We start from the raw sequence: 14,755 nt of genomic DNA on the forward strand, positions 1-14,755 counted from the left end.
GCTTACAAAGCTTGCGTAACATCCAGCGAAAGACAAAAAATAGTTCCACAGGGCAATTGCTGCTAAATGTCTCCGTATCATCACAATTTGTTAAATATATTGTTGAAACTGGAGAAAAGTGTAATCGTATCCGGATACAATATTTTGGGTAAATATCGAGCTGTGTTACGAAATTTTAAGAAAAAAAACTAAAAACAAACTGAAACTGGTAGACTACACTGTCAGTACATCAATCATTAGCCGACTCAGGCCCTTCAGGCCTTTGATTTTTTACCATGTCCTGCAACTGATATCAAAACGCATAGGCTGAATTGAACATTACTTTTGAAACCTCAACTAACCGACATTTCATATTTTTCAAATCATTACAACTCCTATATGTATTTCAGTTTTTTATTCATATGCACCGCTTCATCTGCTTTGTCTTACGTATTAAGAAAACGATAGAAGATGGTTTCATTTTAAGTATTACCTACATGTCGAACCTGGTAACCACCCAACTTAGGCCCATACAAGTGGCGAAGATCCCTCGGCAGGTTCAAGAGAATATGGCCAGCTCTAAACTTTCATGGACATGCAACTTCATGATTGTAGCAAAAAAAAATATTTATTGCTTGCTGATATGAATTCGCCACTATGTAATTATATATAATGTTTGAATGGAGGTGTATATAACAAATATTTACAGAATACATGGAGAAACAAACACATTGGGTTACTCCTTTGAAAATCAGCGAGTGACAAATCACCGTTTAGTATTTTAATCTGGTAGAGATTATTTTAGGGCAACATGTTCTTAGCTGTTTTTGCTAGAAGAATAAGGCGGTTATTCCCCCCCCCCCCCCCCCCCCCCCCCCCCCCTATTTTTATTAATCATATGATACCTATTACAACGTGCGTTAAATGATTTTATATAATCCCCTTCTATGACGTTTCCATGTAACGATAACATTTAATTATTATCCTACACCAATGGTGTTATAACACCACTGACTATGCAAATAATCACATGACCAACGAGCTAAACTGTAATGCCAGTTTGGTTAATGGTGGTTATATAATTCGTTTAACGACATTATGGAGTTATCTGAGCGATTTTCAACAGCATTATGTTTTTTGTGGCGGCGGTAAAAGTCACCCCGTATATGGATTTAGTATTGTAATATTTTCTTATCCTTTGGGACCATTGGGTCCAATCAATACCTATGTAATAGAACTCTGCTTAAACCGGTGCTAGAGGCGGGAGGGGTGTTGCACTTCCAATTACCTCTCATGAACAGACTCAGTTAAACCAAGTCTGCTATGCTTTGTTTCATTTATTCCTTCGAAAGGATCTTCTTACAGATCTTATGTTTTTAACATAGACCTAACTTCCCATGATTTATAACAAGAGTTTATATACCTTACAGCTGCGATTTTGTTTTAATTTCAATAAGGTTTCATGAGACTTAACTAAAAAAGCTCTAGAGAGATTATAATTGCTTGCGAGACCGTCAATAAACAAAAAAAAAACAAAAACAAAAAAACACACTTGCCTATTTGTAAAAATCGTATTGCATGTAGGAATATGAAACCAATAAACAATTGAATATTTTCTATTAACACCTGTGGAGCGTTTGTACATACAAATACGGATTATTCAAACTAGCAGACGAGAAAGAAATAACGCGAAAATTATAAATGTATCTTGTTGTTGAACGCATTTAGAGCGCGTGATCTGGCATTACGAGGAGTAATTCTAGAACCTTTCTGTAGAATTAATTTACAGATGTATTGTGCGAGGAAAAGAGAAGTGGATTAAAGTTGTATTTTAGATGTAATTACATGAACCATTTTCCTCTTGGATTAATCTAATATATATGTTAGTTGTGATAAAAGTAAGGCCATATTTATTTACATAAATTATCACGGGTTTACACCTTTGTCGGCCTGAGCGGACTTCTGTTGAGAAAAAGTCGGGATCATTATTTGTCATTTTGTCGTCTGCCTGCAATAACATGGATTCAGAAGAAAAAAACAATAAAATATTCCGCCAGTTGAAAAAGCAGAAGTCAGTTAGAATTGCTGACGACAGGACGGAAATAGTTGTAGATGGGGAGAAACATGGACCATTGTACAAATCCATACCTAAATTACCAATGGGTGCTGCTGTGACGTGTTGTCTTTTTAACATAGTTGTTCCAGGCTTTGGTAAGTAAAGTAAAAGATATTACATTCCTTTTTAGGTAATCAGATCATGTTAACCACGTTCAAACTAGTTATATCTCAGGGGTGTCTATTTTGAATTAATTAAAACGCTTATATTCAAAACATTGTGTAAGATTCATAAGAGGGCCCATGTTCAAATAAAATGTTTTCAATCTTGAAAGTATTTCCAGTTGAATCAAATGTATGAAAACAACTTTAACCTTGTGTACTCTCTTTAAAATCGTATAAAACATTTTCTACATCATTATTTTACATTCACGGTTACTAAGGTATTTGTAGTTATTATAAGTAATCACTGTGGAATAATGAATGCTATCTCAGTTTTTCGCCTTGAAATTCTAGTGGTGTTTCACTACTCTTCTATGAAAACAAACTTTGAATATGATGTTTTAAATTAAATGAGGTCCATTCTGATTGTGTTTGAAATGCAACTGAAATTTAATTGATTTGTATGTTACATATGAATCATGATGAAATCATCTGGTCTCCATGATTTTGAAGCTGTATCGATTTAACTGAGAAAATCCTTAGATTAGTAATGGGTCACCCAAAGATCATTTGTGGATAATTACCTTAAAATCAGGCCATATCCAATATAACGACCAATGAACAGTTGTTCTCATATAATGGCGTTTAATCGACAACATATACGCTGATTTTTTTTTCAAATAATACGTTTGTATCTCAGATTTTGAAAATATAAAAATGAATAAAACGCTGAGCTGACGAACTTTGCGAATTGAAATTAGATTTAGTAAATGTAGATTTGTTCAGAGAAACAAATCCAAATAAAGATGTTGAGTTTTGAAAGACAATAAGCACGCAAAGCTATATTGTGTGTGCGTGCGTGCGTGCGTGCGTGCGTGCCTGCGTGCGTGCGTGCGTGTCCGGGTTAAGAGCTTTTACAACAACTTTTCAGCCATCTTAACGACGATGTCTACTTGTAGCAGTGAGCACAATGCACATTTATAGTGTTGCCTACCATAGACACGTGACATGATAGCCTATCTAGTCACATTATACTAAAACGGGCTGGTCAATCCAAGAACTATCATATTAATCCTGAGCGCCAAGCAAGAAAGATGACCGTACAATTTTCACATCGTTTGGTATGACGCGACCAGAGAGCGAACCTGCACTCGAAGCGGGTGCTCTGCCACTAGGCTACCAAAGCGGTCTGTTTGAAAGAAGTGCAAAGTTTTATCAAAAACTGTATTATTGTAAAGATATTTAACTGATACAGTATACTGACTTGAGTAAATTGTTGGGAAAAGTAACTGTTACAATCAGGACATGAAAGTCAAAACAATCAAGGTGAAGTCAGTAATTTAGAAGGTAGTTATACCTTGTTCAGTATGGTACAACATAAAACACAGGGAAGCGACAGTTTTGCAGAAAAGGTTTTGAAATATTCTGCAAAGCTTTGGGTGCGTTTATAGTAAAATCACCGAAAAATCAATTGTTCATTACATAAAGACAAAGACTAATACTCCCTGATGACATTCAATTTATAACCTATTTGAATATTCATGATAAAGTAGCATTTGGAGCAATTTCATCATGCATAAAATCTGTACTGAAAAAGAATATTAATGATGACCAAAAAGGCTCTAAAACTTTTATTGGTTTGGTAAACATACAAGACTTATCTTTGAAAAAGAAAACCATGATCTAATATTTATGATAAGTACTTTAAAAATAACGCCTTATTCCCACTCAGAGAAACTGGGCAAAACTATGTCAGCCAGTGTGGTTTTGTCGACGCAGTTTCCGCTCAGGCGATCCTTTGTCACATTACCTATTTATATTTAGTGGTTTATCTGAAGTTCAAAAATAACTTGAATAAGAAGAGTGACGACCACACAAGCAAACTGGACATTTTCGTCAAATCGGTTATTGAACAAACAAAAACTGACTAACTGTAAAATGGATTTTGCCAGAAATATATAAAATACCATATTGTAATATTCTCGGTTTTTAAAGCGACTGGCCTCCAGATCGTTCGACAAAATTTTTTTTTTATATATATCTTGAAATAAATGCTATATTTTTTAAGAAGGCTTTAAAACGTAATTACTGACAAACTTTATGTTACGGAAACACATGAGAATTTGCTGTTTTTACTACTTTTTACGATGAAAATCGAAAGGCGTTTGTCACGCTTTTACTCCAGGTAACTTCTCGTTTATAAATATCTATATTTTGAAGTTCTCTACTTCAGCTATTGCGCTATTGGTTACGACGACGGGAAAATATCTTTATTGCCGCGGCGGTCCGGGGTTCGATTACCGACGCGGTCATCGTTTTTTCTTGATCTGGAAATTTTAAAATATTTTAGAAACAAAAATTCATATTCTAATTTCATAATATGACCAAACTTCAATTTGAAAGAAAGATTATTTTTTAGCCAAATCTGGAGGTCAGTGCCTTTAACAGTTACTCTTGTTGAAATAAACAATGATTTGCTTAAACTGTACAATCCTATATAACCATAATAAATAATAATAAAAATATTTCTTACGACGTATAACCGCCGGAGTTTATTAATTTAATAGTGTCAAAACTCGGTTTTGCTATAAATTATTTCGATTCTAATACGTCTTTTATTGTAAAATTTAGATTAAATTTGATAGAACTTTTTCTTCGCGGATGTATGGCGCCAAATGGCAGGTCGTCACGTTCCTTTGTTTATACACCCCTGGACTGGAAATGGTAATACGTTTTGCGGAATAGTTCAATTATAGCGCAAATGATAGATAATTATTCTGCACAGCGAATTAGCAACTCAATGTGTGTGTAAATTAATCAAGATAGTTGTGCTGTGTGACATTTCGTTTTAAACATGCCTTTAAGTAAGATTTTATCAAATTTGAAAGCGCTACTTCTCAATAAACATCATGTCGACGTGACGGCAGTATAATATTGTTGTGATGATTTAAGCATTGCATAGTCATATTAGAATATTTGATAATTGGTATAAAAGTAACCTTATTTGGGAAATAGATTAGATTTTAGATTTGCGTGCTTCGTTTTCAAATAAAACACGGTTTTTAAGTTCAGATGCGTAGTAATCTAATCACGAATGCCGAAGGCCTGAGTAATTAAGATTAATTACTACGCATCTGAACGAAACAAACGTGTTGTATTTGTCAACAAAGCACACAAAACTAAAACCTATTTCCATTTAAACACGTTCGAATTACTCCAAGAAAGGACATTAATCTGGAATCCTTTTTTAGGCGGAATAGCCAAAAGTAGAACATTTTGCGAAATGTGTTTTAATCAACAAGACAATACACAGTAAAATCATTTCTTGTTTATCTAAACGAAAATCTTAAAAGTGTTAGAATGTTTGATAAGTGGTATCAAAATGCATGTATTTTATTGATTTATACTGAGAAAACAAGCTTCTGTCATGATGAATTAGAAAATATTACAAATATACCTGTGGGCACAGCACATTACTTCTTATGGAATAACAAGAACTGTATTGAGTCACAGTATGGAAACTTCCCTTAAACAAAAACAACATATTTACTATGTATTCGGTTTATTTGTGTTCCTGTGGCAATAACACCTAAATCCAAGGCATAATAACATATATATTAACGGACACCCTATGCACCAACTAGCAAGAAAAATAGAATATTCAATTTCAGTTAGAAATAGTTGTACGGTATGCCATTTAAAGTAATACATGGTTGGAACATAGAATCTAACATTGTATTTTGACCATGAAAAACATCTAATCTTTGTTTTATCATCCGGGAAACGACGTTTATTTTGACAACAGCAAACAAATTCTGTGCCAAATGAAATGTTCTCCTCCATGTTGCTATCAGCATTGAAGTTAATTATGAAATGCATTTATTATCAGATTTTGCCAGAGGTAATTTGATGTTACATTTAGATTTAGACAGCTATGTAGATACAAATGTATTTGTACATTCATTGTCTAAGAGCATACACTTTTGGTATGTATCTTTTCCTACGCTCTGTCAATTGTAAGTCATTGTTTTATGAGGGATGGGCACCTGGGTAGAACCAACAACCTTCCGTAAGTCAGCTGGATGGCTTCCTCACATGAAGAATTCTCGCCTCAAGTGAGAGTCGAACCAACATCTATGAGGTGCAAGTGATTTGAAGTCAGCGGCCTTAAACACTCCGACAAGGGACCCCTGTTTTATCTGTTGTTTCAAACGTTTTATATACACATTAAATGCTAAAGTGATTTTAACTGTCTGTAGTTGTGTGACGTTTTGAAATATATATTCAGACTATAATGCTGTATGGTATAACCTTTGGTTTTGATTCAAAAAAGAAAAAGTATTAAAATAAAACTACTCTTTAGCTGGTGTCCGTAAGAGCAGTTTCACGTGCTTCCCGTGCCCATTATATACACGGCCAGTAATTTAAATATTTTGAAAAATTTGCGACGTCTGGACAAAATAAACATGCAATAATGGTATATAAACAATATAACGGAAATACTTTCAAAGGCCACCGGCTTGTCAATAAGAGAAGTATTCAAGAAAATGAGGAATACCCGGTATAGAACCGCTTACAAGCGAATTCTTGATATGTTTAATATCCAAGTTCCAAACAGGTTCCCCAGTTTATTACCTTAATATCGCAGATATATCCAACTACTATTTGTACTGTCGAATAGCTATATAGTATTACACACGGAGTTAAGAATAAGCTGTATTTCTCAGGGTTTTTTTTTTTTTTTGCGTTCCGTCTGAAAACTTCCATTTGAATCACTTCCAAGCACTATTCCTGTTATTTTCTTTTCATTTAATTAATTTCCATAAAAGAACAGCTTTCTAAACCGCAAATAAAGACCACACAACTGTTTAAAAGTGTCACCCGGTCCCCACAAACATTAGATTTAAACGTTGTCGCTAAATTGACCCATCATTTTAAAACGATCACATCTCAGAGGAAGTGATCAACCAGTCAGGTACCAAATGTATTGAAAAGTCTGGACCAGTCTTCTCTTTATTATTCTAAACTGACGGAAGTTTTGACATTATATATTTCTGTTCAATATTAGTTCTTCATGAAACTACTTCGTTTCGTCACAGTGGACATAAGTGACAGACTGAAGCGGATCCAGAATCTTAGTGTAGAAAGGGCGGAATTGCAAGGGGACCTTGACATATTGCCGAGAGAAATCCTCATAATTATATAATCTGGAGTATATTTGAATCCATATTTAAACTTAATTAATGTTTGACACCATGTCTTTTACATTTGTTAAATTTAAAGTAGCCCATACATTACATATTTACTTCGTTGATTCACTGCGGGACTATATTTTTCCTAATCACTTTTTCATATGTGAAAAATAGGATCTCATTTTTCACAATATACTGTAAAGTCATAAATTTCACATTTCTTGTGCAATTTGTGACTGAGGTGACAAGCAACTTCAATGTCAATGTGCAAATTCACTAAAAATGTGCACTTTTACATCTTAATCGCATTTCACACATTACTGATTTATAAACTTGAAATGTGTTTATTGTAAGTCGCATGCAATTACATGTATTTGGTTCGTTTCCATAAAAAAAGATTTGGAGTTGTTGCGGTAGTTCTGTTGGTAGCGTAGTTCAATTTGTTGCTGCTAGAGCCGTAGCCGCAGCTTTACCAATTGTGCTTGATGTAACGGTCTTCACATGGCAATATGAATTTACAAGACAAGCATGTAAAAAGCGAACTTGACTGTATTCAAATTATATATAAAAGTAAACGGGTCAGGCCACCACAATAGAGAATTGGCTATTTAGAAAATTTACATTGTTGAAGAATTGAACTACAAGAAAGGACCATGCTTGTGTGTCTTCGTCGGCAAAAGTAACGTTGGGCATTTGATGGTACCTTTTTATCCCAATAAGGAATGTCTCGTGTTTGTATAATACTTGAATGTGATTACTTTGTAGACAAATTCACGACCATTTATTTGGTACCAATCATGATTCTTCGTATTCTAGTAACCAGCAAGAAGGCCATTAAAATAGTCACAGTCTTTGCAAAAAAAAAAAATTCTAAAAATCAACGTTGGATATTCGTTCAGATATATAAGTAAAGAAAAAAAATATATTTTTCCATATAAACAGCAAATAATGCTTTATACAAACTTTTAAATTTTTGACGGCAGTTGATTTTAAATTCACACTTTTTGGGTGTCACGGCCAAACAACTATGAAATGGGACATGTGGCCGCTATACTGCATCCGTGTCGATAGGTTTTGACATGAAAGGGAGCGATTACATCTGCGTCCGTTTATGTAATACGGGCACGTCATTGGGAATCATGCATACGTTCCTGCTTTCTTCCAAAAGATTGATTTCCAGCGCTGGGTAAAATAGACAAGACATATAGACAAATGATCAGTATCCTCAGCTGATTACAATTAACTGCTTTATGGCATCAAAAGATTGATACATCTGACTGGCCAAAACGGTTTTCAAACGCAAATTACAGCTTATCCCGATACGCGCCGCCGAATATATCTTTTCCCCGTAATTACAATTGGCAAATTATGTATATTTGTATGCGATTCCGACACTTTCCGGGTTTTTTTTCCGCGGAAAGCCATGTGCATGCTAAGCTATATTGACGTCCGACGAATACCTAATATCATTGCCTATTTCCTAAAGAGCAGAACTTGCCGAGTGTTATTATGGGTCCACCTACAGCAGCCTGTGAACGTAGACGACAACGTTTAATGCATATAAATACAATTCGTGCCAGAATTCACTTCCGATGAAATGTATTCCAAAATTGCATTAATGCATGTTTCATGTAGTAAACTACATATAAAAATAACAGCCTGCAAAAGACCGTTTTATAACCCTTGTCTATATATTAATGTTGCATGTCGTTTAGATATTAAAAAAAACACAACAAATATTAAGATTATTCCCTTTAACACCTGCGGAGCGCTATTCAAACTAGCAGACAAGAAAAATATAACACGGAATTTTGATTAGAATAATTACTTGTCATGTAGAGCAAGTAGGAGTATCTCTGAAATAATTCTGTGGAATTAATGTATATATCAATTAGATGTGAAAGTTGGGAGGGAAGTTGATTACAGATGTTTCTCAGTGTAGATTTACTTCACTGCGAGTTAGTTATCTTTAATGAAACATCTGATTCAGTGATAAGATTCAACCATATTTATGTGGATAAATTGTCACGGATTTATAACTGTGTCAAACTGGGCAGTTAATTGTCTAATGTGTAGTATGCCGCAATAATAATGGAAGCAGACAAATGAAAAAGCAGAACTCGGTTTGGATTGCAGACGACAGGCTGAAAATAGTTCAGTTGTAGTAGTGGGACCATTGTACAAATCTATACCTAAATTACAAATCGCTGAGAGATGGTTGAAAACGTTTGTGTTGATGATACAGCATCTGAATATACTTAGGGTAGTTTTGTAGCATTGTGGTAGTTTTTAGTCGTTTGCCTGGAAACAGTACTTGTATTTTAGCCGATAAGTAAATATCAGCGAACTGTAGAAAAGGATGTGTCAGAACTCTTAAGTTGCATTAAAAGTACTGATATAGATTAACACCCTGTCCATTTATGATCACAAAGATTTCTTCCGTTAAATGTTGCTGACATAACAACGAGAGCAGAAGGAAACGATCGAATCTATTGCCATTTGAAAAAGCAGAAGTCGATTAGGATTGTAGACGATAGGGCGGGAAATAGTTGTAGTAGATGGGGCCATTGTACAAATCTATACCTAAATTATCAATCGCTGCTGCTGTGACATGTTGTCTTTGTAACATGATTGTTCCGGTTTATGTAAAGACATTTTAGTCTTTTGACTTTGCAAGAGGTAGTTGGGTTTATCTCGTTTTATACGTTTGTGATGTCTATGCCAAAGTTAAGAAAATAAGTCACAACTGTTACCGTCATCGTGTCTATCATATTGGCCAGGTTTATGTTTAAGTATGGCAGGGCTATTTGATATAGAGATACGGATGGAACGGTAGTGGCTTTTATCAGAAAAACGAAACTACCAAAATCCACATAAAGACTGATTTATATTTCTATACTTTTGATATTGATTACAACAATGCTTTAATCTAATGAAACTTGCAATATAATGTCTCGCTCAGTATGAATTTCAGTAATCATCCAGAATGTTACATTGTTTACGATATGAGATGTACGTTGGCATATGAATTATATACACGAAGACATGAGTAAAAAGAAGGATCTTTTTTAATTCTCGAAGATATTTTACCTTTTCAAATTAACTGACAGAAATTTATTTTCATATGGACAAGGCAGTCTGAAAGACAGCTATATCCCCCGCCGCTGTTATGGATAATGAAAGGGTTGATATTGGGTGGAAGCATTGACTTTGTTAAGTATATATTATGTATGAGGAAATCAATGAATTTGAAAATACTTCAAGGGGTTTAGGAGATACAGAGCAGACACAAAATGAAAGGATCAAACCTTTGACCTTGAGTTGTGACATTAAGCCAACATGGCTGACTCCTGCGTTCTGCACATCGTCCTGATGAGGTGATCTTTTGACTCAAGTTTCATGAAATCATTCAAGGGGTTTAGGAGATACATAGCGGACACGAAATGGAAGGCTCAAACATTTGTCTTTGAGTTGTGACCTTGACCTTGAGCCGACATGGCTAACTCATGTGTTCTGCACATCGTCGTGATGAGGTGATCATTTGACCAAAGTTTCATGAAAATCCTCCAAGAAGTTTAGGAGATACAGAGCTGAAACTGAAACTGAAACTGTTTTATTTGATTAAACGCCATTTTTTATGTAAAACATATTCAATGGCGTTTTACAAACATAAAAAATTACGTCTAAAAATTAAGACATTTTAAAGATGTATGAAATAAATGAGCATAAATATTATTGTGAATAAACTATTTAGAGCGCACACAAAATGTTCGGACAGACGGAAGAACTGTAGAGATTATTCCTATAACCCCTACCACCCGTGGCGGGTGATTGAAAATATCTATGTAAAATGTTTGTCAAATCGAACTTTGAAACAGTTGTTTTTTTACAATCGTATTCAAATCAATTTGTTGCATTTCGGTCTGTATTCAACACGTGTTGTTAACACACAACATACTTAGCATTACGTTTTGTTTGTTTGTTTTGGGTTTAACGCAGTTTTTCAACAGTATTTCAGTCATGTAACGGCGGGCAGTTAACCTTACCAGTGTTCCTGGATTTTGTACCAGTACAAACCTGTTCTCCGCAAGTAACTGCCAACTTCTCCACATGAATCAGAGGTGGAGGACTAATGACTTCAGACACAATGTCGTTTATCAAATAGTCACGGAGAACATGCGCCCCGCCCGAGGATCGAACTCGCGACCCCGCGATCCGCAGACCGACGCTCTTACCTACTGAGCTAAGCAAGCATTACGTCACGAATATTCAAATTATTCTGATGACCACTAGAGGGCGTTGTTACTGTTTTCTATATTGTATGTAGAAAAAAAATCGGCGTGTCGGATTGAAAAATAACTTCTTGCATGACTCTTTTTCATATATATATATACACAGTATTAAATAATTTTCAGGATCATTATTGTTAGTATCCTATTAAAGAGTAAATTGAAAAAAATCTGTTACAAATATTATGTCCGTTAACTTTCCTGGTATGTTTCTTCCGGATTAAGTACAGTGAATACGATTGTAATTAAGCTGTATAGGTATATAATTTTAGGTATATTATGAAAGAAAAGTGTTGTTAGTTAAGACGCGGCGCGTTAATGATACGTATGTTCATTATAATGATATCCTTACACTGTTATATAAATCTCTGTTGCTTTTAGAAACGAGATTGTTATGGAGGCAGTAAACAGTTTTGAGCTGTTAGTGTCGAATTGGCCGGGGTGAAATTTACAAATAAGAGGCAATTTACGGAATGAAGTGCATATTTGAACTTCTAAATAATAATAATTGCTAGAATTGAAGTTTCAGCGGCTAGAATTGAGTTTCACTTATTTAAAGAAAATCAGTTGAGTAGCCTTGATCTTGATAGTATGACGTAATGACTTGCAGGAGCGTATACATGCTTCCTCTGAGCTAGCTGAAAGTGGGGTTGTCATTTTAGCAGGTGCCTCAGGAAAAGTGGAATAGTGAAAAAACGGTACGGAGGGCCCATATATTTCAGCTTATTTTCAGATTTTACAGTGTTACTGGAGTACGGAACAGTGTAGCAATTGTGGCTATCATTTTCAGGGAATTTTCTGCAGCGATTGAAAAATTGGCAAATTTAGCTTTTTTCGTCATCAGTTTCCGCGACCGGGAGAGCACAAAATTCAGGTCTTGTAAACAGAAAACTAGATATTAGAGATGTATTGCAGATGGTTTGTAACGATAGACATACAGTGATGTTAATGTTGCAATATCTTTATTTCAGGTGTGTGGTTACAGACTTTTGTGTGAGGTTTTGAAAGTTAGGTTGGCGACTCTAGGCCGAGAAGCTCAGAAAACTGTTTACTGCCTCCTTAAGAGCAAATCTTGAAAATTTGTAAGTTCTTCCATGTGCATTTATTTGATGTCTTAGAGGTTTTTCAGTATGATTTGTGAAGGAATATGAGTTTTAAAGTTAATTTTGAAGCAAAATGAGAGTTTTTAAGAGCAATAACTAAGGGGAGATAACCGCGATTCAGACATGAAAGTCAGTTTTACAGTGTTTTCCGAGCCGATATAATGAAAGATATATCTGTTATGACACCATTTTACTTAGACATATGCTTACTGTGACATTAAAGTCGTCAAATAAGGCATTTAAATGCAAATTCATTGATTTCTATTAATTCAGTAAGCTTTTTAACCGCAAAATAGCGGCTCGGACTGTGGAACAGACCTCGGGGGTACTTTCGGCAGTATGTCCTCTGAATCAGTATTTCGTTGTTCGTTTCAGTTTAGAATTTGTGTACATATTGCATATAACATAGATTCCAGTCACAGCACACAAAGTTTAGAGAATAGACATCTTTTCCCCTGAAATAGATGGATTTTGAAAGGTTTGTCTCAAAAGTAACGTTTTTCTCATATTTCATCACTCGCGGAAAGTGATCATTATCAAATTGAGGTCTTAACATGGACTCGTGGTCTGATGCAGTCAGTTCTATGGGTTGAAAGTCATGTACATCATAGCTAAATATCACAGTGCAGATAATTATCTTCAAATAGACACCATTTACTGTCTTGGAATAGACAAATTAGCATGTAGTGGTATTTTGTGAAACGTTAAGACGGTGACATATGGTGCTCATGCATGTGCTTGTAGCTTCCTGGAGCAGGTCCAGCACAGTACCAGTGACTTAAAATTGCTATAATATTCAGCCAGCTTGGCAGCTGAACATATTTAGATACTAAACACATGGCTGAGACCTCATTTCTGTATGCAGTGGGCCTTAAATGAAACTATAATGTTACTAGTTAATTTCGGTACGCGTTCCTGGTAGAATGTTTGCATACATGATGTACTCCATTTGTCAAAATTTTCAACAGCATATGTTGGATATGTATGAAATTGGGTTTCTTTTGGTCAGAATTGATTAAATTACAAAATAAACAACAAATGTCATACTATTGGGATCACTTTTGTCTCCCTTAAGGAGGCAGTAAACAGTTTTGAGCTGTTAGTGTCGAATTGGCCGGGGTGAAATTTACAAATAAGAGGCAATTTACGGAATGAAGTGCATATTTGAACTTCTAAATAATAATAATTGCTAGAATTGAAGTTTCAGCGGCTAGAATTGAGTTTCACTTATTTAAAGAAAATCAGTTGAGTAGCCTTGATCTTGATAGTATGACGTAATGACTTGCAGGAGCGTATACATGCTTCCTCTGAGCTAGCTGAAAGTGGGGTTGTCATTTTAGCAGGTGCCTCAGGAAAAGTGGAATAGTGAAAAAACGGTACGGAGGGCCCATATATTTCAGCTTATTTTCAGATTTTACAGTGTTACTGGAGTACGGAACAGTGTAGCAATTGTGGCTATCATTTTCAGGGAATTTTCTGCAGCGATTGAAAAATTGGCAAATTTAGCTTTTTTCGTCATCAGTTTCCGCGACCGGGAGAGCACAAAATTCAGGTCTTGTAAACAGAAAACTAGATATTAGAGATGTATTGCAGATGGTTTGTAACGATAGACATACAGTGATGTTAATGTTGCAATATCTTTATTTCAGGTGTGTGGTTACAGACTTTTGTGTGAGGTTTTGAAAGTTAGGTTGGCGACTCTAGGCCGAGAAGCTCAGAAAACTGTTTACTGCCTCCTATAGCTTTCTTTCTTGTAACGCATCAGATATCACAAGTATACAAAGAACAACAATAGCTATAAAAATACTCGTATTTCTTAATTTCCGGTAACGTTTCATCACAGGTGTCCTCGTCATTAGCTAAAAGTGTCTTCATGGCAATCGAAAGTCAGCCGAGAAGACAGGTCATTTCTGATAAAAAGACAGCTTTATAATATTCTAGGAGCTGTTGTTCCATTGAGTTCGGAATAGGAGAG

General features: G+C 35.2%; 1 protein-coding gene and 1 long non-coding RNA gene across 2 annotated transcripts in view; both read left to right on the forward strand.

Annotated features, from left to right (window-relative positions):
* Positions 1-1,696: 1,696 nt before the first annotated feature.
* Positions 1,697-14,755, forward strand: part of LOC123545067 (protein stum homolog) — a 135,102-nt gene continuing 122,043 nt past the window's right edge. Inside the window, exon 1 of the mRNA XM_045331339.2 lies at positions 1,697-2,190. Coding sequence (XP_045187274.2) covers positions 1,998-2,190 — 193 coding nt within the window. The 5' untranslated portion in view covers positions 1,697-1,997. The remainder of the gene's footprint in view (positions 2,191-14,755) is intronic.
* LOC128555697 (uncharacterized) lies at positions 12,080-14,536 on the forward strand. The gene is made up of 3 exons (XR_008370271.1): positions 12,080-12,375; positions 12,649-12,759; positions 14,430-14,536. It is a non-coding gene; the product is annotated as an uncharacterized LOC128555697 (long non-coding RNA).

The sequence above is a fragment of the Mercenaria mercenaria genome, chromosome 1, assembly GCF_021730395.1.
Source record: "Mercenaria mercenaria strain notata chromosome 1, MADL_Memer_1, whole genome shotgun sequence".
Lineage (NCBI taxonomy): Eukaryota > Metazoa > Mollusca > Bivalvia > Venerida > Veneridae > Mercenaria > Mercenaria mercenaria.